We start from the raw sequence: 27,923 nt of genomic DNA, 5'->3' as shown, positions 1-27,923 counted from the left end.
TCCCAGCATTAGGGTCTTTTCCAATGAGTCGACTCTTTGCATCAGGTGGCCAAAGTATTGGAGCTTCAGTTTCAGCATCAGTCTTTCCAGTGAACACTCAGGACTGATTTCCTTTAGGATGGACTGGTTTGCTCTCCTTGCAGCCCAAGGGACTCTCAAGAGTCTTCTCTGGCACCACAGTTCAAAAGCATCAGTTCTTCAGGGCTCAGCCTTCTTTACGGTCCAACTCTCACATCCATACATGACTACCAGAAAAACCATATCTTTGACTATATGAACCTTTGTCAGCAAAGTGATATCTCTGCTTTTTAATACTCTTTCCTACATATAAAAATAATATCACTAAATGTCCATTTATTTTTTTAATATTCTGTAGAAAAACTGTGAAAAGCATAATCTTTGATACCAAAAATGTCGACATTTTGATTCAGTTCTCTTTTACTGTTGCTCTCCGTTTATATTTCTGAATCTCTTGTTTTTAACAGCTATTGCAAGCATGTAAATTTGCTTCAGAAACACAATTTTAAATAAATGCATGGTATTCCATCATTTAGGTGCACTATAATTAAATGTTCCTCTATTGTTGAGAATTTGTTTCTAATTTTATAATGTTAAAAATCTGTCTTTTAATAAAAATTTTTATCCTGTTTGTAATACTTTTAAAGACTAATTATGATTCCTTGCCATGCTTTTTTGTCATATAGATTATTTTCTTCTAATGATGATTTGGAAAATATAATTTTGTTTCTCTTGTATGTAATTACTTTCTGTGTTCTGGAAGATTTTGATGCATTTAAAATTTTGAGAGTGAAACAGTATCTGCTAATTTTCCATGACAAATATAGAGTACTTTTTCATTTCCTTCAATTTCTCTTTCCAAATTTAGTTTCTTATGAATATAATTTGGGATTTTTGAGCCAGAGTAATATATGGTTAATTTTTCAAAACTATGTTATTGAAGATATTTGGATTGATTTATAATTGGATTTCCCTGGTAGCTCAACTGGTAAAGATTCCACCTGCAATTAGGAGACCCTAGGGTTCCTGGGTCGGGAAGATCTGCTGGAGAAGGGATAGGCCACTCCAGATTTCTTGGATTTCCCTGGGGGCTCAGCTAGTTAAGATTCTGCCTGCAGTGCAGAAGACCTGTGTATGATCCCTGGATTGGGATGATCCCCTGGAGATGGTAAAGGCTACCCACTCCAGTATTCTGGCCTGGAGAAGTCCATGGACTCTATAGTCATGGTGTTGCAAAGAATTGGACACGACTGAGCGACTTTCACAATATTAATGAGTTAATTTATTTGACTGGTTTAGTTTAATATTTTGGCACCACAGTTCTTAAAATTTTATTTTGACTCCTCTCTGGCTTGGTTGGAAAAAGGAAGGGTTTATGGTCAAATGTTATGCTATTGCTTATTTCAAAATGTCTTACTTTTGGAAATTAACAATTTTCCATAAGTTTTTTAAGTTATGACTCTTGCCTCAAATTTGTGTAGGCATTGCTGTGTTGTTTTCTGGCATTCAGTATTACAGAACAGAGTGAAAAATCTTATTTTTATTTCTAAGGGTAACTGGTTTCCCTCGATCAGGTTTAGGGATAGGCAGGTTTCCCTGTATTTTCTTAAAATTTGACATTTTCCAAAGTCCTACATTCTGTGTTGGATGATATTGTTTCCATTCATTTAGTCTGATACCCAGTGAAATCTAATCTGCAGAGTCAGCTTTTTAGCTCAGAAAAGTTATATTATATTATTTTTTTGGTTTGTAACTTCTCCATTTTCTTTTGGTGAATTGTTTTGTGAGTTGATTGAGTTTCTTAGATTTATATCCTGTGTCTTATGGTTTTTAAAAATAATTGAATTGAATTTTGACACAGTAAAATCGATTCTTAGGGAAGTATTACCAGTTAAATTATCTTAGATTTGGTATAGATAAGGTAAAGTAATTGAAATAATTTTCTTTCATAATTAATTAGTATTTAAAGTTGACAGAGTAGTTTCAGAAACCTGGAGATATTTTTTAAATTAATTTTTGACAGTGATAAGTCTTTGTTGCTTTGTGCAGTCCATTATTAGTTGCAGCAAGCTTGAACTACTCTTCCTTGAAGTGCGTGGGCTTCTCATTGTGGTGGCCTCTCTTCTTGTGGAGCATAGCCTCTAGGGTTCACAGTGCTGGATGCAAGGACTCAGTAGTTGTGGTTCCCCAGCTCAGAGCACAGGCTCAGTAGTCATAGCTCATGGAGTTAGTTGCTCTTTGGCATCTGGGACCTTCCCAGACAGGGATCCATGTCTCCTGTCTTAGCAGGTGGATTCTTTACCTCTGAGCCAGCAGGGAAACTCAACCTGAGATATTTATTTCCTAACTAGGACAAACATTTCCCTTGAAATATTCTCATTATTTTCTCAGAAAACCACTTTTTTATTGTATAAGGAAAAAGTTCAGTCTACTTTACTCTGAACTATCATAAATCTTAATTAATGGACTCAGAATTAATGAAGTATTATTTTAGATTCTTAGTATATTTGTATACTTGTACTTAATTTACTGTGTCTTTTTCCTATTTATGTCAGTTCCCTCAGTGAAATAGAAGATTCCCTCCCTCCTGGAAAAGCAGTATTTTATACATGGGCTGATCCAGTGGGCTCTAGAAAGCTGAAGTGGAAATGTGGAAAAAGCCACGGTGAAGTAACACAAAAGGATGTATGTACTAGGTTATTATGGTGTTCTTAGCAGGATTTTATTTTTTTTCAGCCTTACTAGTTTTGAGACCTTTTTGTGTTTACACTTCTTAAACACTGCTGAAGATTTTTAAAGCAATATTCAAGCTTTAACTTAACCAAAAATGTTTAAAACTGGAAGCAGTCTTATTTTTTCTGCCTTCTTATTTGCTTCTATTGTGTTATAAAGGGTAGCTTAGATACTTCCAGCATTCAGTTTATAAACAGATACAAATATATTATTGCATTAAATGTCTTCTATGTTGGTTTTGCTTCTGTGAAGGACATTTAGGAATCTGTTAACATGGATTTATCTATGAATGGCAGACTGTTGTTTTTTATAATAATAAAGTTAGGTATAAACATTCTCCAGTAACATATTAAATGACTTTCAAAAATTGTTTTATTAAAGTCTTATTGATCTTTCAAAATTTATCTTACTTTGTTCCCTATTCCAGTGTCTTTTTTTCTTGCCACTAGTTATTATTTCTTATCAAATGAGTAAATGAATGAGTACTGAATTTTTATTCATTTTTATGTCTTTTGTTTTTTATCTTTTGAGATGATTATATGCTTTTGGGGCTTTGTCTTATTTGGTTGTTTTTCAAATATTAGGCCAGCCTTGTATTTTTGGAATTGACTTGCTAATGTTTTGTTCGACTTTTGCTTGTATTCATGAAAGGAGTTGGCCTGTCACCGTCTTATCTTGTAATAACTTTACCAGATTTTAATATTAAGGTCATCCTGACTTCTAATACATGTTGGGAATTATCTATAATTTTTCTATTTTCTGAGAGTTCGTGTTAGACTGGTATGATTTGTGGAATGTTTGGAATGTTTGCTATAGAGTTCATAAGTGAAACCTAGTCATCTTACCTGCAATAGTCTTTATAAGAAGGTTTTTAAATTACGAATGCTACTTTTTATTGATAGGGCATTTCAGTTTTCTACTTTTATTTGTGTGGTTTTGTTAAGAGTTTTCCTAAGAATGCATTTATTTCATCTCAGTTTTCTAATATATTGATATAAATGTTTTTATAATATCCATATTTTTATCTTTTTAAGATTTATAGTGATGATTCTTCTTTTTGTTCCATTCCTAGTATAGAACATTTGTGCCTTCATTCCTTTTTTCCCTAAGTTTTGCCGAGATTTTATTATTTACTTTCAGTTTAGTTTTGTCTGTCAGAAAACCATCAATTTGCCCTTTTGATGATCTCTTTTATACATTTGTTTTCATTTTCACCTATTTTTGCCTAATCTATATTATATTCTTTCACCTTTCTTCTGTTTTAATTTTATAATTTTCTTTTAAACTCTTGAGATAGATAATTGTATTAATCTGCTCAGGATGCTGTAACAAAATACCTTAGCCTGGATGCCTTAAACAGTGGAGATTCATTTCTAGTGGTACCGGAGGCAGCACCCCTGAGATCAGAATGCCAGTATAGTCGAATTCTTGCTGTGTCTTCACAGGGTGAAGAGAGAGGGAGTGAGCTCTCTAGTATCTCTTATAAGGAAAGGAATACTGGTGGATCAGAGCCCTATTTACACCCTTCCCCTCCCCCATGATGTCATTTAACCATGGTGTCATTACCTCCATCATATTGGAGGCTGAGACTGTAACATATGAATGGGGGGAGGGGAGCAGCACAAATGAGTTCATAGCAGATACCTAGATCATTGCTTTTTAGATTTTCTTCACTTTTTATTTGAAGTCACTTAAAGTCACAAACTTCTTCCAAAAACATTAGTAATTCTGTCTCACAGATTTGGCTGTATATTAATTATTTTTTAGTTAAAAATATTTTCTGAATTTCATTGTGATTTATTTTTATGTTTTGGCTTCATGGTTACTTAGGTTATCACTTTTCAAAGTATTTTCTTGCTGTGTTTATTTATTTCTAACTTAATTCCACTGTGACCAGAGAACATACTCTGATTCAGTTCATTGAAATTTATTAAAATCGAATGTGTGGGCTTGTAATCAATTTTTGTAAATATTTTATGTGTATTTGAAAAAAATACATATTCTGCAGTTGGTTACAGTGTTCTATATATGTCAGTTTATTCAAGTTTTGTTGAGTTGTTTAGATCTTCTATCTTATTAAGTTTTTTGTTTGTGCTTGTTCTGTTGTTATGAGAATGGTGTTTGAAATCATGGATCTATGCATACCTTTTTTGGTTTTCTTAATTTGGGCTCTTACATTTTGAAACTGTGTGATTCGGTTCAGTTCAGTCGCTCAGTTGTGTCTGACTCTTTGCGACCCCGTGGATTGCAGGCCTCCCTGTCCATCACCGACTCACAGAGTTTACTCAAACTCACCTCCATTGAGTCGGTGATGCCATCCAACCATCTTATCCTCTGCCATCCCCTTCTCCACCTGCCTTCAATCTTTCCCAGCATCAGGGTCTTTTCAAATGAGTCAGCTCTTTGCATCAGGTGGCCAAAGTATTGGAGTTTCAGCTTCAACATCAGTCCTTCCAATGAACATTCAGGACTGATTTCCTTTAGGATGAACTGGTTGGATCTCCTTGCAACCATGTGATCAGGTAGATATAAATTTAGAATTGTGGTCTTTTTGTTAAGTTGATTCTTATTAGTATATAATGTTGCAGTGCCCACAACAGTATCTTTTTAGGCTTAAATATTGAGACTTATAAAACTATCATAGGCCACAGTTTACAACTGCCTAACTGGGAGGATTATTGTTGTTGTTTAGTCGCTAAGTTGTGTCTGACTCTTCTGCAACCCTGTGGACTATAACCTGCCAGACTCCTCTGTCCATGGGATTTTCCAGGCAAGAGTTGTTGACTAAAATATTATTCAAAACCTAAAAGTGTTGAGAGTTATGTTTTATTCAGCAGGAATTTTTAGGACTTCAACCCCAGGAGGCAGCATCTAAAGCATCCCTGAGAGAATTGCTCTGTAGAGGCAAGACGGAGTTGGGGGAGCCAGGATATATAGGAGTATTGCAACAAAGGACAGGTAGTCTGAACATCAAAAGATTATTGTTAATTTAAGAAAAGCAGATGAGTCAAGTGTTAGGGCATTTAGCACTTTTCTGTATATGGGAAGGTACAAGAGTCTGGGCTCACTGAACTCATTCTTTTGATATTCACCTCAGCTATCTGGGACTAGTATCCTGTGTTTTTATATTCTGAGTTTCCTCAGGGTTCACCAGCTCATCCTAGACTGCGACTGTAATTGTTGTTGACTGTGACATCCTTTGTTTACTGATATGGCAGGCAGTATTCCGCTTATCAGAGTCCAAAGCTGATCAGTTTGATTTGTCTGAAAATGTCTTTATTTTGCTCTGTTTTTAGTGAAGTATTTCTGCCGGATATCAAACTTCAGGTTCGGCACCTCTTTCCTTTTTCTCTTTGAAATTCACCATTGCATAAGTATTAGAGTTTTCATCATGTCTCTTACGACTTTTTGGTGGTGTTCTAAGAGACATGTTCTATGATGTCTCTTAAGACTTTTATGTGTTATTTCATCCTTTTCTCTCCTTCCTTCAGTATGAATATTTCCTTCGGACTTCTTTTTCAATGTACTTCTTTTACTGTGTCTAATCTCTTAAAATCATCTATTGAGTTCTTAATTTTAGTTATTGAAATATCAGTTCTAAGGTTTCTATTATAAAAGTTTTTGTTCCAAAATTCTCTATTTTGTTACATAATTTCTTAAATGTTCTGATCATAACTACTTTAAAGACTGTCTGACAATTCCAATACCTAGATTTCTTCTAGATGTTTTAAAATTTTCTCTTTTCTTGGTTTTCACTAAAATTCATTCTGTTTGAATGTTTATTTTTGACTCTGTGCTGAACATAGTATATGAAAAATTTTAAAGATAATTTGAGACTCTGTATGATGTTCCCTAACTTCTCAGTATTTGCTTCTACTTTTTGAACTGACAGTTGTGAACGCTGAATACAAAGACCACTTTGTCTTTTCTGTGATTTTGTTTAGTTTCTTGGTTTTATTTATTTATTTGACTATGCTGAGTCTTAGTTGTGGCATGAGGGGTCTTTAGTTACGGCCTGTGAACTCTTAGTTCTGGCATGTGGCACCTAGCTCCCAGACCCTGGATCCAACCTGAGCCCCCTGCATTGGGAGCACAGAATCTTAGGCATTGGACCACCAGGGAAGCCCCACAAAGTTCACCTTTATTGGCTTTCTTTCTCTCTCTGATCTTGGCGCTGTTGATTCATGCTATCTCGGAAACTTTTCTGTTTTTTCAGACACATATTTTTCCTTTTTAGATGTTGTCCAACTTTTTGCTGTTAGCAAGAAGGTTTGTCTCAGACCACCTAGTCATCAGTTGCCAGAACAGAAACCCATGATATCTTTTTAAAATTAAACTTGTTAGCATATGGGAGTGTAATGGCATTTTGAGTATTGATTTTTTTTTTGATCCAGAAAATTCACTGAATTCTCTTATTAACATTATTTGTTTTTTATTTTTCCACATGTACAATCATGACACTTAAAAAGAATGAGAGTTTTGCTTTCTCCTTTTCAGTCCTTTCATCTTTAATTTCTTTTTGCCTTACTGGACTGGCTTGCATCTCTATGTCCTCTTTAATGAAACTGATGTTTACATATATTTTTGCCTTATTTCTGGTCTCAAGTTATATGACATCAACATTTACCTTTAAGTGTGATCTTTGCTGAAGTTTGGTGGGTGTTTGGGAAGTTTGATAAGAGGTTAAAGAACTTCTCATGTAGTCTTTGTTTGCCAAAAATTTTTATTAATCCTGAATATTGAATTTTGTAAAATATTTTCTCTCACATTTTATTTGTGTAACATTCCTTTCTTACTTCATACATTCATCTTGTATCACTTTGCTCTTGCTGGTATTTAATTCCTCCTGTAGAATTTGCTCGAGTGAATTTCTGTTGATGGTGATATTTAGTAGTTTTCATTTGTCTTCAAGAGTCTTTATTTCTTGTACTTTTCTTCACTGAGGAATACTTTTACTGAGTAAGGAATTCTGGGTTCTGAGTTGTTTTCTTTTAGAATATTGATTATATTTTTCCAGTGTCTTTCCAGTGTTGCTCTTGTGAAGTCCAGTGTTGTTTAAATGTATTTGACAGGGTTGCCCATAATTGGCCTAACTTTATTTTTTAAATTCATGATTATTAGATTTATTTTTAGAAAATAATTCATTTTAATATAAAAAATAAAAATAATAAGCTGTTTAACCTGTCGATTAGTACTTTTGCATCAGTTCAGTTCAGTTCAGTTGCTCAGTCGTGTCCGACTGTTTGTGACCCCATGGATTGCAGCACGCCAGGCCTCCCTGTCCATCACCAACTCACAGAGTTTACTCAAACTCTTCTCCATTGAGTTGGTGATGCTGTACAACCATCTCATCCTCTGTCGTCCTCTTCTCCTCCTGCCTTCAATCTTTCCCAGCATCAGGGTCTTTTCCAATGAGTCAGCTCTTTGCATCAGGTGGCCAAAGTATTGGAGCCTCAGCTTCAATAAGTACTTTTGCATATTTACATCACCATGATAGTTGAAGTTTGCCAAGATAAACCTGTAATCCACTATAACATATTAGCAATATTTCAGAATTACTTGGAAATTAGCTTATTTACATCTTAATATAGTTTTAGTATTATGTATTATATTTTAGAGAGTGTTATAAGTAACATGACTATATTTTAACTTATTTTTAATTTTAGTGGATTATAACATGAATGTGTACTGTATATTATAATATCTTGTTTAATCAGAATGTTCACTTAACTAGAAATTAATGGCTGACAGTTAACTATTAGAAGTTAATTATTTTAAACTGAAGACCCTGATATCAGCGCAATGCTTATATATAAATTCTTTCTGTAATATTAACCCTGTAGTATTTGTGCTTTGTAGAGCATGCAGCTGGGGTGTCAAATATTCTTTTATCTTATTTAGTTCAGCTCTGAAAAGCAATAGAAGTTTCTGACTAAACAACTTTTAATGCATAACACATTGATTAGTCTTGTAATAAAGCAGAGAAGATAAATTCTGTGTTACTAACTAGCCTACAAAGGAAGACTAATTAGATTTTACTATGATATTAAAAGTTTACCTGTCTTCCTGACTTCATAATGATTATGGCAGAAACTTTCATTAACTAATTTGAATTATGTAAATTTCCAAATGTTGCACAATTGTTAATTTATTTTATTCCTATGAAGGAGGTACCATTACTATTCTCATTTTTCAAATGTAGAATGTAGATTTCATGTTGGTTGGCACCAAATTCTAATTTTCTTATTTTTTTGATGATTTTATTTCAGGATATGATGACACCTATAAATTTGGGGAAAAAGACCATTTATTTAGTTTCATTTTTTGAAGGCTTACAACGCATTATTTTATTCACTGAAGATCCAAGAGTGTTTAAAGTGACATATGAAAGTGAGAAAGCAGAGTTAGCAGAGCAAGAGATTGTATTGGCATTACAAGATGTTGGGATTTCTCTTGTCAACAATTATACAAAGCAAGAAGTAGCCTATATTGGCATTACAAGGTTAGATGCATTAGAATTTGGATACATTTAAGTGTAAGTTCTTAATCATTAAAAATGGTGATTGTAAAGTCTAAAATGATTTAGTTTAAATTTTGTTTTGACTACTCAATGATACTAATCTAAGGTAATGCTAATTTAAAAGTGCTTTGATACTTTTTTGCCTTTCAAGATAAAGATATACCAAAAATCAGATTTATAAATCTCTCATCATATTTATTTTCCCAACTCTCTGAAAATTAGAATTATTCAACTTATTAAAAGTATATTTTCTTTCTTTAACATGTCATAAGGAAATGTTTAATTTTTCATTACCACCTTTTTCTATGAGTTTGTTTATTTTGAAGTACGTTTGATCTGCTACAGTGTGTTAGTTTCTGGTACATAACATAGTAACTCAATATTTCTGTTTATTACAGTGATCACAGTAAGTCTAATTACCATCTGTGACCATACAAAAATTATTCATTATTATTGACTGTATTCCCCACACTATACATCTTACTTTCTAATCACTTTCTACTTTGATCTTGGCACTTTAAGATCTAATAAGGTAGTATTGTATTTACCATTTCCCACATAAGTCATCACCAGTAAAACTCTTTTCTTTCCTTTATGCACTTAATGTTTCTGTTCGTAACTACTTGAAATTAGTATTTTTATATTACTGCCTAATTTGAGAGTGTTGCTAGATTCCAGTTTGTATAACAAGGATAATGGAGTTTTAATCCCTTGAATTAAACTATCAGATATATAAATTAAAGGTTTATGATATATATTTTGTTTTTCTATGTAAATTCGTCTAGAAATGTCCCTGACTTCTTGAATGGTAGCTGTGCCATTTAAAAAGACATATTAAAGGAAATTCCTGGGCAGTCTAGTGGTTAGTATTTAGCGCATCCATTGCAGGGGCACAGATTCGATCCCTGGTCAGAGAACCAAGAACCTGTGTGCCAAGCAGTGCAGCCAAATCAATAAACAAGCATGTTAAAACTATTTCCTTAGAAATTTTTATTGTTCTCAAAAAAATATCTTATTACTGAAATAGAAAGTTCAAATAACAGATTTTAAGCCTGTGAAACTGAATGTGCTATCTCCTATGCTAAATGATGTGAATGCAAAGGGAATTGATACATGGTTTCTATCTTTCTTTTATTTTTAAGAGAACAGAAATTATAAGAGAACATAGTTATTAAGAGAACATAAATCTTAGAAGAAAGAGAACAAATTTTAGAATGAGTAAAATTAAATAACTTACATACTTAAACAGAATGGGTGAAGTGCTTTTAGAATGTGGATAGATTTTTTCCGAGGTGTGGAAACTGGAAGCTGTCAGGAGCCTCTTCTCCCACCTGTGTGTGTGTGTTTGCTCTGTGGCATGGCATGCAGGATCTCAACTACCTGACCAGAGATGAAACCTGCATCCCCGGCAGGGAAAGCATGGGGTCTTAACTACTGGACCACCAGGGAAGCCCCTAGAATGTGGATAGATTTTTAAATTCTGTGTTTAAGTCTTTCAGTGGTTTTTTAGTAAATTAGATTTGTTCCATTCACTCTCTCTCCTAGATTACTATTTCACACTTTGCATGCATGTGTCCTGTCAGACTCCTTGAGACCCCATGGACTGTAGCTTGCCAGGTTCTTCTATACATGGAACTTTCCAGGCAAGAATACTGCCACTGGTTGCCCTTTCCTCCCCAGGGATCATCCCAACCCAGGGATTGAACCCATGTCTTAAAGTCTCCAGCATTGGCAAGCAGATTCTTTATCACTGAGCCAGACTCTGCAACCCGATGGACTATACAGTTCATGGAATTCTCCAGGCCAGAATAATGGAGTTGGTAGCCTTTCCCTTCTTCAGGGGATCTTCCCAACCCAGGGATCGAACCTAGATCTCCTGCATTGCAGGGGGATTCTTTACTAGCTGAGCCACAAGGGAAGCCCATTTCACATTTTGGCTCTTTTTAAATCCCCATTCTCTCTCAGCTCAGTGCCTTGAGTCTTATTTCACCAAGTAAACTGATGCAGTCAAAAAGGAACTTCCAAAGACCCACTCCCAACATCTCAGCTTCCTATGCACCAGTATTTTTTACCTATATATTGCAGCAACACACTTCCCACTTATCATAGATATATTCTATGTGCTCCTATTTAAACGTATTTTTCTTCTTTTGCACTATATTTCATTCACTCTTGCTTCTTGAGACACTGACCCAGCAATCCTCTTCTTTCTCTGTCCTACTTCAATAATTTTTGGCTCCCTATTGAATTGTCCTAATAAGTTGAATATCTTTCAACTAAAAAAATATTCTCTTGAACCTACTTTCCCTGCTGCCTACTGCATATTTCTTTGCTTTACTTTATAGCTGAACTCATTAGAAGTGTTATCTATTTCAAAAAATATTTTCACTCTCTCCAGTTCTTTTTTTAACCATTTTTTCTTTAACTGTTCCGAACAGGATTTTGCTTTCAGTGTACCATAAAACTGGTCTTAATAAGATCACCAGAGACCTATGTTTTGCCAGGTGCATTGTACAATTACCAGTCTTCATGTTGCTTAAGTTGATAACATTCTAATATTCTACAGGAAAGATATTCCCATTTGAATGCAGAGTTCCAAAGAACAGCAAGGAGAGATAAGAAAGCCTTCCTCAGCAATCAGTGCAAAGAAATAGAGGAAAACAACAAAATGGGAAATTCTAGAGATCTCTTCAAGAAAATCAGAGATACCAAGGGAACATTCCATGCAAAGATGGGTTCGATAAAGGACAAAAATTGTATGGACCTAACAGAAGCAGAAGATAATAAGAAGAGATGGCAAGAATACACAGAAGAACTGTATAAAAAAGATCTTCATGACCCAGATAATCACAATGGTGTGATCACTCACCTAGAGCCAGACATCCTGGAATGTGAAGTCACGTGGGCCTTAGAAAGCATCACTACGAACAAAGCTAGTGGAGGTGATGGAATTCCAGTGGAGTTATTTCAAATCCTGAAAGATGATGCTGTTAAAGTGCTGTACTCAATATGCCAACAAATTTGGAAAACTCAGCAGTGGCCACAGGACTGGAAAAGATCAGTTTTCATTCCAGTTCCAAAGAAAGGCAATCCCAAAGAATGCTCAAACTACCACACAATTGCACTCATCTCACACGCTAGTAAAGTAATGCTCAAAATTCTCGAAGCCAGGCTTCAGCAGTGCGCGAACCATGAACTTGCCTATGTTCAAGGTGGATTTAGAAAAGGCAGAGGAACCAGAGATCAAATTGCCAACATCCACTGGATCTTCAAAAAAGCAAGAGAGTTCCAGAAAAACATCTATTTCTGCTTTATTGACTATGCCAAAGCCTTTGACTGTGTGGATCACAATAAACTGTGGAAAATTCTAAAGAGATGGGAACACCAGACCACCTGACCTGCCTCTTGAGAAACCTGTATGCAGGTCAGGAAGCAACAGTTAGAACTGGACATGGAACAACAGACTGGTTCCAAATAGGAAAAGGAGTAGGTCAAGGCTGTATATTGTCACCCTGCTTATTTAACTTATATGCAGAGTACATCATGAGAAACGGGCTGGAAGAAGCACAGGGCTGGAATCAAGATTGCTGGGAGAAATGTCAATAACCTCAGATATGCAGATGACACCACCCTTAATGGCAGAAAGTGAAGAAGAACTAAAGAGCCTCTTGATGAAAGTGAAAGAAGAGAGTGAAAAAGTTGGCTTAAAACTCAACATTCAGAAAACTAAGATCATGGCATCTGGTCCCATCACTTCATGGGAAATAGATGGGGAGACAGTGGAAACAGTGTCAGACTTTATTATTTAGGGCTCCAAAATCACTGTAGATGGTGATTGCAGCCATGAAATTAAAAGATGCTTACTCCTTGGAAGAAAAGTTATGACCAACCTAGACAGCACATTAAAAAGCAGAGATATTACTTCGCCAAACAAAGGTCCGTCTAGTCAAGGCTATGGTTTTTCCAGTGGTCATGTATGGATGTGAGAATTGGACTGTGAAGAAAGCTGAGTGCTGAAAAATTGATACTTTTGAATTATGGTGTTAGAGAAGACTCTTGAGAGTCCCTTGGACTGCAAGGAGATCCAACCAGTCCATCCTAAAGGAGATCAGTCCTGGGTGTTCATTGGAAGGACTGGTGCTGAAGCTGAAACTCCAGTACTTTGGCCACCTCATGCGAAGAGTTGACTTATTTGAAAAGACCCTGATGCTGGGAGGGATTGGGGGCAGGAGGAGAAGGGGACGACAGAGGATGAGATGGCTGGATGGCATCACTAACTTGATGGATATGGGTTTGAGTAAACTTCGGGAGTTGGTGATGGACAGGGAGGCCTGGCGTGCTGCGATCCATGGTGTTGCAAAGAGTCAGACATGACTGAGCAACTGAACTGAACTGAGCATTCTACAAAGATCCCTCCTTGACCCAGTTTCTTTGACTTTACTTCGAGGGTAATTCACCGCCTTGGTTTTTCTTTCTATTCCAGCATTCTTAGTCTCACCTCTTGGTTTCTTGTTATTTTCTCAACTGCTTAATATTGGGTATCTTGAGGCTCTCAGATCTGAGTCCTCTTCTCTTCTCTGTTTCAGTTTTATGATTTCAAATACCGTATATATGTAGAAAACATCTTGAAGTGTATCTTCAGCTAGATTTTTGTTCTGAGCTCCAGACTTGTCTGTCCAGCTACTTACATAAAATCTCTGCTTAGGTATCTAAGCGACTTCTTAAGCTTTTTAGTATGTAAAACCAAACTCCTTCCTCTTTCTATCAAAACCTGCTTTCCCATTGGAGTTAATGACAACTACATTCTTCTGCTTGCTCAGGTCAAAATCTTTGGAATCATTTTTGATTTCTTTATCTTACCCCCTATGTCTAATCCATCTGAAAGTAGTGTTTTGGATCTTGCTTCAAAACACACATAGAATCTGACCCCTTTGTAATGCTTCAGTCTTACCACCCTAGGCGGAACCATCATCATTTTTCTCCTGGCTTACTGCATTACATTCCTAACAAGTTTTCCTGTTCTAGTCCTCATCCTATATTATTTTTTCTTGCTTCCCATCCCATCACACAGTTTATTCTTAAACCTTAAGTCAGATCATATTGTTGATTATCTTTTCATAATCATTCAGTGGGTCCTCATCTCAGAATAAAACTCAGTCTTTACCATATCCTCTAGGCTTTACATTGTTTTGCCTCTCATTATCTGTCTTACATCATCTGCTACTCATGATGTATTCCAGGCACGCCAGGCCCCTGCGCTTCCTGTGCTGTGGCCTGCTCTGCCCTGTAGTCTGCTCTGGCTTTTCTCTCTACCTGAAACATTCTTGTCCGCTGGAGAACTGCCCCATGTTCTTTAAGGCTGTCAAAATCTCACCTTCTTAATGACAACTCCATTGACCATTCTGTTTTGATACTGCAACCCCCACCTCTTTGCATATCCCAGTACTCCAGATCCTCCTTAACCTATCTGCTTTTTCTTCTTTCAAAAGCATTTTCACCTCCTAATATATTAAAATATGCTAATTTACTGTTTAGTGTCTGTCTCTCTCTCCTCAGGTAAAAGAAGGTTCCAAAATGGCAGAAACGTTCCCTAATAATATTGCTGCCACCTAGAATAATGCCTGAATAAGAGTTTAATAAGTATTGGTTGAATGAATTCATGTTTTTAAACTTACAATGTGCTTGCTCACAACTAGAGATATTGCAAAAATGCACTGATGGTTTTGTAATTTATGTAATAAACCAGTTATAATGAAACTGTTTATAAATTAGTACTGTGATTTTTGCTTTCATATATAAGTTCTGATGTGGTTTGGGAGACAAAGCCCAGGAAGAAGGCAAGATGGAAGCCAATGAGCGTAAAGCACACTGAGAAGTTAGAGAAGGAATTTAAGGAATACACTGAATCTTCACCATCGGAAGACAAGATTATTGAGTTGGACACTAACATTCCGGTAATATTTTTAAGTACTGATATGAAGTTTTAATTTCTATCTGTTGTAATTAGATGAACCACGAGTTCGTTTTTAAGGAAAGACAAGTTTGCTTACAAAACAATGAATCTTATTATATTATTATATGTACTTTATATAGAATATTTTAAAGGAATAGTTCTCTATTAAGATTCAGACGTTTTTAAGTGCTAATGATCTAAGTTGTTTTGCTTTATTTTTAAAGTTATTTTTCTTATATTGCTTTATTTTTTGATAAATTTTAGTGAATTAAAAGTTAAGGAAATAAAGTAAAAAAATTTTAGTTATATAAAAGTTATATAAAAAGTGATAAAATCAAGTTACCAGGGATATATGAATATTTTGTGAATATTATATGAATATTTGTGAGTTGTATGTGTATGGGATATGAAGATCTCAGTCAAAATCTTATCAAATATTTAGCCTGCTATTTAAATTAATGTTATAAAAGGTTTTTGGTACAGATTTCTAACTTTAGTCAATTAATAAAGAGAAATTCTGTGGTTTTTTTTTGTGGGAGAGTGGGCATATTTTTCAGGTTCGCTTGACACCTAGTGGTACAAACATGAAAATTCTGCAGCCGCATGTAATAGCTATAAGAAGAAATTATCTTCCAGCATTAAAAGTAGAATATAGCACATCTGCACATCAGTCATCATTTAGAATTCAAATTTACAGGATACAGGTAAGTTTGAAAAGATATTCAAATCATATTCTAAAGAAATATGGAAATAGAATAAATATATTCCCCATAGTCTGTTTTGTCTGTACTTCAATTTGTTGGACTAGAGTGTTTGATGCCTTCTACTTCTTAAATTTTGTTATTCTAGTCAGATGCTATAATTAACATATTAATATACTGACCTGTTTGTTTTTTTAGATCCAAAACCAGATACATGGTGCTATATTTCCATTTGTGTTTTATCCCATTAAACCGCCCAAGTCGGTCACCTTGGATTCAGGTTTGTTTCTATTTTTAGATTGCCATAAAAATGGTTGTATTAGCTATTTGATTTATTTTACTATAAAAGTATGAAGTGAAACCATCCTCAAGTTTAGTTTCTATAGGATCATTGAAAAATTCAATGACTTGAAAAAAGACCAGGAAGTACTCAACTAACTTCAATAAAACTGAGTGAATATTGAAGAAAAGATTGATTTGAAATGTATATATAATTTTTAGAGATATTAATTTCTTTAAAAGATTACAAATTTGTAAATTCCTAATTTAAAAGCCACTGGAACCTTTGGATAAAGGGTTAAGACCGTGAAGTCTGTTTTCACAAAGCTGTCCTGGTGATTCTAATGTATACTTCTGGTTTAAAATCACTAATTTAAAGGTTCAGTTAAGCTAAAAGTGAATACAGATAATTAAAAAAAAAAAATCCTGCAGTCTGAAATTAAGATTGTGGTAGATCCTACAAATATCAGTAATTTTAATTCATGCTCATGATTTAATACATAATTTAAGTGCCCATTGTGATGTGTATTAAATTACAAGAAAATGCTTATCTTTTGTTTAAAGCATCATTAGATTAATCATATTTGTTAATCTTTACAGCACCAAAACCCTTTACAGATGTCAGTATCGTCATGAGATCTGCAGGACATTCACAGATATCACGTATTAAGTAAGTATCTTAATATGTTTATTTTGTGTGCATTTAAAGCACAATGTTTTGTTTAAATATGTGAGTTAATTGTACTCTTAAATAAATTTTAGTTGAGTCAAAGATTTAAGTGTAAAATGTTAAATTAGAAAGGTCATAGAAAAAATCAATTATTTCATAATCTTTAGAAGTCAGAAGGCTTCAAATGAATTATACATAGATATTAATAATAGTCATTTCTAAATTATGTGTATTTTATTACTTTCTTATTTGTTTTCTCTGTTGTCTATCGTTACTGCATACTGTTTTATAAACAAGAAAGAAAATAGTATATTCAAATTCAGTCACCACCCATTTCAAAAAACAGAACATTGACAGAAGCATCCATCTATGTATCACTCCCGATTATTTCTTGTTTCCTCCACCCTATCACCAAGATAAATACTGTTTTTATTCCCTTTTAAAAATACTAGTTTATTATTTATGTGTAGCTGAACATTATGCTTCTTACTTTGCCAAAAGTTTGCTAATTAAATTTTTTTCAAACTGTAAATATATTCCTTGGGCTTGCTTTTTTAATTCAAATTTTTACTAAAATTAATTTATTTTGTTGTATATAGCTAGAGTTTATTTATTATCACTTGTATGTAATATTTCCTTGTGTGACTTTGTGCCAGTTTACTTATCAATTTTCTCTTTGTAGGCATTTTCACATTTTGAGTTTGTTTCTATTATGAACAGTGTTGCCATTATGTTTTTAATTCATTCATCTAGAAAGTCCTAACTGTGAATGTTTTGGTATTTGTCTTATACTTTTTCTTTTATAATTTTGTTAATTCAGTTAATCGATAATTTTTAAATGTTTTACCTTAAAATGTTTTACCTTGCTATTATAGGTATTTCAAAGTGTTGATCCAAGAAATGGATCTCAGGTTAGATCTTGGATTTGTCTATGCTGTATCAGAACTTATGACACCAGCTGAAGTAACTGAAAAAACAGAGGTGAGACTTAAAATAGTAGCGTTGACTGGATGAAGTCGGGAAAGAGGAGGACTTTAGAAAATAGTGATAGCATTATACATTCTTAAATGTATTAACATGTTTTTAAAAATTAAAAAAATTTTATTCTGCTACCATGGTTCTACATTGGTGGAAATCACATATTCAAATTATAGAAGTTGGAAGTGAGACAGCTAGCCTTTTGAAGATGAGGTAGCAAATAGGAGGAAAAGTTTTAAGTCAGTAAAAGAGGAAGAGGATAATCGGTCATGCTTACATCACTTGTTTCTTCCTATTTTATTTTCCTGTGTTACTTTTGTGTTAATTGATAATTTATGAATTTGGATATGACCAAGATATTTGATAAGAAAAGGGATAAGGAAAATAAATATAATATGTTCTTTATAACTGATAGAAAGATGATAAAAGTACAATTGTTGGGTGGATAAGAGATGTTTTCTTTTTCAGCTGGTCTTTTAGAAAGGATTTTGAAGATAAACTATAGGTTTATCTTTGAACAATGTGGGGGTGATGGGCACCAACCCTGTTCTCAGTTAAAGATCTGTGTATAATGTATATTTGGCCCTCTGCATACATAGTTCCTCCATATCCAAGGGTCTGCATCCAAGGATTCACACAACCGAGGATCGTATAGTACTATAGTATTTAGTATAGGGTGGGGGAAAGGGAACGTGTATAAGTAGATCCTTGCACTTCAAATCTCTGTGGTTCAAGGGTCAATTGTACACAGATAAAGACAAGGAAATTACACCTTTTTTCCTTTTAATAACAGTTCATCGAGCTATAGTTCACATACTATACATTTTACCCAATTAAATTGTGTAGTTTAGTAGTTTTTAGTATATTCAGAATTATGCAACCATCATCACTGATTCCAGAATATTTTCTTCACCCCCAAAAGAAAAATGCCTTAGCCTTATGCAAACACTAATGTACTTTCTGTCTGTGGATTTTCTTATTCTAGATATTTAGTATAAATGGAATCATACACTATATAGTGTTTTTTGATGTGTTTCCTTTGACTTAACATAATGCTTTCAACATTCATCCATGTTGTAGCATGTGTCAGATTCCTTTTTATGGCCAAGTAATATTCTGCTGTATAGATACGCCACATTTTGTTTATCCATTCACCAGTTAGTAGACATTACGGTTGTTTGTACAACCTGGCTATTATGACTAATGCTGCTGTGAGTATTTTTGTACAAGTTTTTATGTGGACATACGTTTTCAGTTCTCTTGGGTATTTACCTAAGAGTGAAATTTCTGGGAAGTTGGTAGCTCTGTTTAATAATTTCAGGACTTCTAGACAGTTGTCCATAGTTACCGCATCATTTTGTACTCGTCATCAGAATATACGAAGATTCTGATTTCAGCAGATCTCACTAACACTTAACTTGTTATTGTCTGTCCTACTCACTACCCTAGTAGGTGTGAAGTAGTGTATGTCCCTATGGTTTTGATTTGTATTTATCTAATGAGTAATGATGTTGACCATCTTTTGACTTGTTAATTTGTTAATTGACTACTTGCATATCTGCTGTGGAGAAATGTCTGTTCAAATTTTTTGCCCCTTATTTAATGGGTTTGTTTTTTAATTGAATTGTAAAAGTTTTTATGTATTTTGAATGCAAGCCCCATCCATGTCTGATATATGATTTGCAAATATTTTCTCTAATTCTTTATGTTGTGTTTTACTTTCTATTCGTCTTTTGAAGCACAGAAGCTTTTGATGTACTGAAGTCCAAAATATTTTTTCTTTTGTTGCTAATGTATTTGGTGTCATTTGTAAGACTCCTTTGCCAAATCCAAAGTTAAAAGATTTAGCCCTGTGTTGTAAGCATTTTAAACTTTAAGTTCTTAAAATTAGGTGTTTCATTCATATTGAGTTAATTTTTGTATGTGGTATAATTAAGAGTCTAATGTCAGTAAATTTTGAAATTGAGAAGTATGAATATTGGTATCTAGTTCTTTTTCAAGGTTGTTTTGGCTATTTTGGATCCCTTTTCAGTCCCATATGAAATTTAGAATCAGCTTGCCTTCTTCAGAGAAGTCATGTAGGGTTCTGATAGGGATTACACTGGAGGTACAGATCATCTTGGAAGAGGTACCATCTTAACGGTATTAAGTCTTCCAACCCTTGAACATGGGATGTTTTCCATTTATATAGATCTTCATTTTCTTTCAAGAGAGTTTTTATCATCTAAGTATATGTTTTATACTTCTTTTTGCTAAACTTGAGTATTTTATTCTTTTTATAGTATTGTGAACAAAATTGTTATCATAATCTCATTTTTGTTTTTTCCATTGTAAATGTATTGGCTTAATACTTGGGCAGATACATTCCTTAAGTTTTTAATATTTTATGTTCCTTTATAGGTTGAGCTTTTTCATAAAGACATAGAAGCTTTCCAAGAAGGATATAAAATAGTCTCATTAGAAGATTCATCACAAGTCAGTCTCTATGAATACTTTCATATATCTCCTATCAAGGTAGGGGGAAAATAAAAGTCATTTTTATTATCCTTAGTAATCTAGTTAATAACAGATGGATTTGATCAGTGTAGGGGAATATAGCATTTCAATTCTGTTCTTTAATAGTATATAAATTCTGCAACTTCATCATTCAAATATAAGTAAATTAGAAAGGAATGATACTTTTTATTTTTTTTATACTCTTTTATCATGTGGAAGCTGCCTATAGTATGTGTTTATATGTTTACATTTTACCTAACATTGTGTTCATTTACTATCTAATTGAGGTGTTGACTGATAATTTTCAAACTTTTATATATGATATTAAAGTTTCAAATAATTTTATAAAATAACCTTAATTTAAAAACTGAAGATTGAATGGAACTAAAAGTAAGTTCTTAACATAAAATATCTATGAGTTGCATAATATCTGAAGAAAATTGTTGTATAACTGCGTACTCCATGGTGATCTTCCCTGTAGCTGAAAGAGGAAAGAATCTGCCTGCAATGCAGGAAACCGGGCTTTGATCTCTGAGAAGATCCTCTGGAGAAGGGAATGGTAATCCACTCCAGTATTCTTGCCCGGAGAAATCCCATGGAAAGAGGAGCCTGGTGGGCTGCAGTCCATGGGATCACAGAGTCAGACACAACTGAGTGACTTACACTGCATATACTGTATATATGTACACACACACACACACACACACACACACACACACACATATGCATATAATATAAAAATGTTTTTAACTAGCTTCACCATGCTTCCTTGGTGGCTCAGATGGTAAAGCATCTGCCTGCAATGCGGGAGACCCAGGCTTGATCCATGGTTTGGGAAGATCCCCTGGAGAAGGAAATGGCAACCCACTCCAGTATTCTTGCCTGGAAATTCCATGGACAGAGGAGCCTTGTAGGCTATAGCCCATGGGGTCGCAGAGTCGGACATGACTGAGCTACTTTACTTTCTTTCACCATAATAACTTAATTCTAATAGTTGAAGCATTCAACTTGGAGAAATTTTGGAGATAGTTGAGTTATTTACAACAACTTCAACTTCTAGATTGTTAGTGTTATTAAAATTTTATAAAGATTAATATTTTCCTAGGTTTACCAAAAGAATTGGATTGTATGTAAATGTATGTAAATAACATACATTACATTGTTGGATTTAAAATTTTTAAAGGGTTGTTTAGATTTTAAATTCCTTTAACATTCTGCTTATTAATTATATCGAAGTTAATATCTAGGTTATTTGAAATCTTATGTATGGTATAGTAAATTTAGAATGAGATTGAATTTTAAGAGTTATTATGAAGAAAGTGCTTTGAATATTTCTCTCTTTATCTCTTTAGTTGCATTTAAGTGTCTCACTGAGCTCAGGTGGTGAAGAGGCGGAAGACTCAGAGCAGCATGAAGGACGGATGGCAGTTCATTCTCTAAATCTGTTGCTGAAGAGTATTGGTGCCACTCTCACAGACGTACAGGACGTGGTTTTTAAGTATGTTTATAATTCACATCTATAAATTGACAAAAAGTCCATTTTTATATTTCCCGTAAAATTTTGTAAGTGAAAAAGTATGTAAACTACATTGCAGATCATAGGCTAAATATAATTTAACATATTGCCTGATAACCCTTAACTATTAAACAACAGAGTAATTATGAAATAATTTCCTTAATATACAGGGACAGAGACTTCCCTGGTGGTCCAGTGGTTAAAACTCCCAAGCTCCTACTGTAGGGAGAGAGGGTTTGAATCCTGGCCCAGAGATTCTATACGCCACATGGCAGGGTCAAAAAAAGAAAAAAGGAAAGAGGCCATGCAAGTTTGTGTGTTATATAATGCCTATTTCACTTAGGCAAGGATCCCTAAGAAGATGTATATACTCATGTGATGTGTGGTGCTTTTAAAGCTGTTGCTTTAAGGCTTATGGTATCAAGACTCTTTAAAGCATATGTGACTAGGAGAAAATGAATACCATGATAGCAGAAATGAAGGAGTAGTAAGCATCAGTGAGTCCAAAGAGGTAACTGTAAATCTAGATAAAAGTTAGGAAATAGTCAAACATAGGTTTGCAGACATGAAAAACTGGATGAGATTTCTAATCTTGCTGCTGTCCTATCCTTAGCATGAAAGAAAGGAAGTGTCAGTCATTCAGTTATGTCCAACTCTTTGTGACCCCATGGACTGTAGCCTTAGCATAAAACTTCCCAATTAGTGGATCCAGGTATATACTATGAACAGGTTATAAATAAAATGATGGTGAGGGCTCCCCTGTGCCTCAGTGATAAAGAATCCCTCTGCCCAGGGAGGAGATGTGGGTTTGATCCCTGGGTGGGGAAGATCCTCTGGAGGAGGAAACGGCAACCTGCTAGTATTCTTGCCAGAAAAACCCCACGGACGAGGAGTCTGGGGGGCCATAGTCCATGGAGTTGCAAAGAGTCAGACATGACGGAGCGCACACACATGAACTTAGGGTGATTCTTCAGCTGGCAGCTAATCAGGGAAAACCGCAGCAATTGAATCCTGGCCATTCTTGAGCAACTTCTATTTATCTCAGTGAATCAAGCATTTTCTGTGTAGGCCAAAGTAGGACAGAATTGAGAAATGCAGTTCATGTTCATGAGTGAGACCCATGTGCATTTTTATGTGATTTTTGTTGTGTTTTTTTTTTAGGCTAGCATTTTTTGAACTCAACTATCAGTTCCATACAACAGCTGAACTACAGTCTGAAGTAATAAGACACTATTCAAAGCAGGTTTGTCTGAGATTATTTTACAAAAGTACAGACTGATATAAAATAGTGAAACCACATATGTAATATATAATTTAGATTTGGCAGTAAATGAATAGCCATTTTCAAAATTTTAGAACTTGGTTTTTCTCCTCAGGGTTGTGGAAAGAAATTAAGCTCAGCAACCTTTTCAGATTTTTACCTTTACTTTTCATCTTTGACAGAAATCTTCCTGGATCAGTGTGAACTAGTTATAAATCTTTAAATAATAATTAACTGAGTAACTCATCTCACTTACTTAAAAAAAATAGATCAAGGGGAACTATTTATCAGTTAGTAACTGAACACAGGATATTTTTAATGGAATTAAGTTGTTTAGTCAAGCTAGATATATTATTTGTTGGACTTTTGTCCATCTCTAAGGAGTCCTCAACTGAAGGAGTCCTGTATTTTAGGGGATAACTTACAGAGCATTAGGATAACTGTTGTATGGTGGACAGATCACTGAGCATGACTTAAGAAATCTGGGTTTACACTGTGGAGAATAGTGTGGAGATTCCTTAAAAAACTGGAAATAGAACTGCCATATGACTCAGCAATCCCACTGCTGGGCATACATATCAAGAAAACCAGAATTGAACCCCAGTGTTCATTGCAGCTCTGTTTGCAATAGCAAGGACATGGAAGCAACCTAGATGCCCATCAGCAGATGAATGGATAAGAAAGTTGTGGTACATATACACAATGTAATATTACTCAGCTATAAAAAGGAACACATTTGAGTCAGTTCTAATGAGGTGGATGAAACTGGAGCCCATTATACAGAGTGAAGTAAGTCAGAAAGAAAAACACCAATACAGTATATTAAATGCATATATATGAAATTTAGATAGATGGTAACAATGACCCTTATGCAAGACAGCAAGAGACACAGATGTAAAGAACAGACTTTTGGACTCTGTGAGAGAATGCAAGGGTGGGGTGATTTGAGAGAATAGCATTGAAACATGTGTATTACCATATGTGAAATAGATTACCAGTCCAGGTTTGATGCATGAAACAGGGCATTCAAAGCCAGTGCACTGGGACAACCCAGAGGGATGGGATGAGGAGGGAGGGGGGTTTGGAACAGGGGGACAGATGTACACCCGTGGCTGATTCATGTCAATATATGGCAAAACTGCTACAATAATGTAAAGTAATTAGCCTCCAATTAAAATAAATTTTTTTTTTAAAAAGAAAGAAATCTGGGTTTGGATCTCAGTTTTACTGTTTATATGACTCAGCATCATTTGACCTGTGTGCTTCTGTAGTCTATAAAATAGTGGCAGTAATAACAACTGTCACACATAGTTGTAAAAGTGAAAGTATTTTGAATATTCTAAAACTTTATGTAAATAGATCATATTATTTCTCATATTCTAATACCAAATTGCTTTTTTAAACTAAGACTAGTGATGAATAAGGTGATATGGGATAGTTTGAAATTGCTGGTGAGAATGTTAGCCTGAAAAAAAACTAGATATGTGTACTAAATGTAAGGAAGAAAATATTATCTCTGATTATCTGATTTGACTAATGTTTATATTTCGTTTTTAGGCCATTAAACAGATGTATGTACTCATTCTTGGACTTGATGTTTTGGGAAATCCTTTTGGCTTGATAAGAGAATTTTCTGAAGGTGTAGAAGCATTTTTTTATGAACCTTACCAGGTAACATAGTTAATCTTGTACAATATATCACACTAATTCTTTTGAATAAATAAGTTGCTATATATAAAACAGATGATCAGCAAAGTCCTACTGTATATATCACAGGGAACTATATTCAATATTCTGTAAAAAACCATAATGGGAAGAGTATGAAGAAGTGTGTACACACACACACACACAAGTATGTATGACTGAATCACTTTAGTGTATACTGGTAACCAATACAACATTGTAAATGAACTGTACTTCAATTAAAAATAGTGAGAATAACACACCCCAATTGTTAACTTGAGTTGTAGGTGTAAATAGATTTTTGGAAACAACAAAAGGACATTATTTTGAAGCAATGTTAAGAGGTTTTGCAAAATCTTGGAAGAAATGTTTACCTTTTCCTTCAAAACTTAAGACTTTACTAAGAAATACCAAATTTTAAGTGGTCTGTTGGAATATTAAAAGTGGATAAAGTTTATACTATAGTAGAATCAAGATTCCCATGGACATGCAGTCTTGCATGAAAACAGTACTGAAAACAGTAGTGTGGGACAGTAAAAATAACCATGTAAGCTGACAGTGTGCGAAGCAGTCTTGATATTCAGTGGCAGAAATTATGATTGATCTATGTCCCTTAAAAATTCCTGTTAAAACATTCAAAACACTCCCACTTTGACTTTTAAACAACCATAGAGGATAATGAAAAATAAAATACATTTGATATTTATTTTGTACACTGTAATCTAAAATATTAGAAATACTAAAAATTAAAGTGTTTTTATTTCTTTTTCTGAAAAATTTTCAAGAGTAGTTTGTGGTTACCTTCTCATATATAGCTTATAATCCATGTAAGCATCTTTTGTACACTTTGGTGAATAGTCATATTCCTTTCTAAGTTTGGATCAACTTCCAGCACTTTTATCTTTGTACTTAGAAAGTCATGAGATATCTGAGAATTCTGTTCATGTGACGTTTTCTTCTGATGTCACTTTCTCTGGGATGTCTTTATTCCTTTTGTCACTACTACCTTCCTTGTATATTTTAAACTTTAAAAGTAACAGTAACTTTATTTACTGTGATTCTATTTTGACCCTTTAGGGAGCCATCCAGGGTCCTGAAGAGTTTGTGGAAGGAATGGCATTAGGACTGAAAGCACTCGTTGGTGGAGCTGTTGGTAAGAAACAGGATGCCCACCAAGGATCGTTATGCTAGAAAGTAAGGATATGTTTGGTTTTTACTAAAGATGTTATAATTTTTCCAGGTGGACTAGCTGGTGCTGCCTCCAAAATCACCAGTGCTATGGCTAAAGGGGTGGCAGCTATGACTATGGATGAAGACTACCAACAGAAGAGAAGAGAAGCCATGAATAAGCAACCAGCTGGTCTTAGAGAAGGCATCACTCGTGGAGGAAAAGGCTTAGTTTCTGTAAGAAGTTTTCCATAGTTGTGAACATCTGAGGAATATCTTTTAAAGCTACATTCCATGAGAAAGGAAATAGAAAACTTGCATTCACTCAAATATTATTTGGATGTTAGAGGAGCAGTGAGTTGTAATATATTAAAAAAAATGTCAGTAGCCTTTAAAATACTCTGTTTAAATAAAATATGTAGGAAATACATTAATTCTTGTGGTATCTAGAAAGCAGAATTCTGTATTTCTTTTGTAAGCCTGAGTTACTTCTTCAAAGTATCACGTCAAATTATTGTAAATTTTCATCTGTGCTTTTCCTCTAGGGTTTTGTAAGTGGCATAACAGGAATTGTTACAAAACCAATCAAAGGTAAGTATAATAATTCTTTTGGGTTGATATGTATATTTCATGAGTTGATTCCATTTTCATTCTTAATCCAGTTGTCAAAAACTCTGTCTTTTTTCTTTCTAGGAGCTCAGAAAGAAGGAGCAACTGGTTTCTTTAAAGGTGTTGGGAAAGGTTTAGTTGGAGCAGTGACAAGGCCAACTGGAGGCATCATAGACATGGCTAGCAGTACATTTCAGGGAATAAAAAGGTAAATTCTCCTGATGTGAAACGCTTCAACCAAGAGAAATGAGGTAAATCTGTTTGACCCGAGGCACTTAACTATGAACCGAATAATAACAGCAAGTTGCATATGATCTTCCTAATTGCTTTTGATACTTTATTCTGTTGCATCATTTCAGCTTCAGTTCTGCTTTATTCATCATTCATTCCCAGCAGCCTTGGGAGGAAAGGTTTGGCAAATTCAGCTTTTTACTTACTTTGATTGAAATACTTTACAATAATGTAATTCTATACATTAGTTATAAAATTAGCAAATGTAGGACTCTAATTCCTTTTCTGAGAAATAAAGAATGACTTTTTATATTCCTCATTCAAACTCAGCTTGTGTTCATACCTTCCTTTATGATTTCATTTGCTGTGAACTATTACATCTTTTCTGTTTCTCTTCACTTGTGCAAATAATTTTAAAATATGTTCTTTTTTCCTCCAAATTAAATTTATTATAAGACTAGAATTTAGTAGTTACATTATTGCTGCCTCTATTCTAGAAGTTTGTAACATATAAAACAATTGATTAAATTCATGCTAATGAATTTAACTTAGAAACCTAACTTACAAAGTTGGTGGGTGAATATCTCCCTGATCTTTTTTCCTTTGTATTATCTCTCACTTCCTGTTCTATAGGAATAATCATTGTCATTAAATGAGCTGCTTCTTTTAAGTCACTATTTCATACTGTTCCCATGATGCAGTGTTTACTGTTTTAGTTTAAAGTTAAGATTAGAAAAAAGCCTCAATTTCTTTTGCCTGTAACTTTGGTTTCACAAATATAATTATTGAGTCATAGTCATCAGATAAACTCAAAAGTCAATAAAAATAAGGAATTCTCCATGGTAATCAGAGAAGAAAAAAAAATAAAAGGAATCCAAATTGGAAAAGAAGTAAGACTGTCATTGTTTGCAGATGACATGATACTATACATGGAAAATCCTAAAGATGCTATCAGAAAACTGCTGGAGCTCATCAGTGAATTTGGTAATATTGCAGGCTATAAAATTAATACACAGACATCTCTTGCATTCATATACACTAACAACAAAAGATCAGAAAGGGAAATCAAGGAAATAGTCCCATTTATCAGTACATCAAAAAGAATAAA

General features: G+C 34.2%; 1 protein-coding gene across 3 annotated transcripts in view; it reads left to right on the top strand.

Annotated features, from left to right (window-relative positions):
- The window catches only part of VPS13A (vacuolar protein sorting 13 homolog A), a 278,381-nt gene that overhangs the window by 213,349 nt on the left and 37,109 nt on the right, over positions 1–27,923 (top strand). For all 3 annotated transcript variants that reach the window (XM_043486532.1, XM_043486531.1, XM_043486533.1), the window contains exons 53-67: positions 2,574–2,703; positions 9,021–9,253; positions 15,072–15,225; positions 15,764–15,928; positions 16,124–16,205; positions 16,805–16,874; positions 17,750–17,855; positions 20,253–20,366; positions 21,701–21,846; positions 23,026–23,107; positions 24,683–24,796; positions 25,886–25,961; positions 26,049–26,212; positions 26,521–26,566; positions 26,669–26,792. In XM_043486532.1, coding sequence (XP_043342467.1) covers positions 2,574–2,703; positions 9,021–9,253; positions 15,072–15,225; positions 15,764–15,928; positions 16,124–16,205; positions 16,805–16,874; positions 17,750–17,855; positions 20,253–20,366; positions 21,701–21,846; positions 23,026–23,107; positions 24,683–24,796; positions 25,886–25,961; positions 26,049–26,212; positions 26,521–26,566; positions 26,669–26,792 — 1,806 coding nt within the window. The remainder of the gene's footprint in view (positions 1–2,573; positions 2,704–9,020; positions 9,254–15,071; positions 15,226–15,763; positions 15,929–16,123; positions 16,206–16,804; positions 16,875–17,749; positions 17,856–20,252; positions 20,367–21,700; positions 21,847–23,025; positions 23,108–24,682; positions 24,797–25,885; positions 25,962–26,048; positions 26,213–26,520; positions 26,567–26,668; positions 26,793–27,923) is intronic.

The sequence above is a fragment of the Cervus canadensis genome, chromosome 14, assembly GCF_019320065.1.
Source record: "Cervus canadensis isolate Bull #8, Minnesota chromosome 14, ASM1932006v1, whole genome shotgun sequence".
In the NCBI taxonomy this organism is placed as follows: Eukaryota; Metazoa; Chordata; class Mammalia; order Artiodactyla; family Cervidae; genus Cervus; species Cervus canadensis.
Note: the sequence above shows the minus strand (reverse complement) of the source record. Positions and strands in the feature narration are given on the sequence as shown.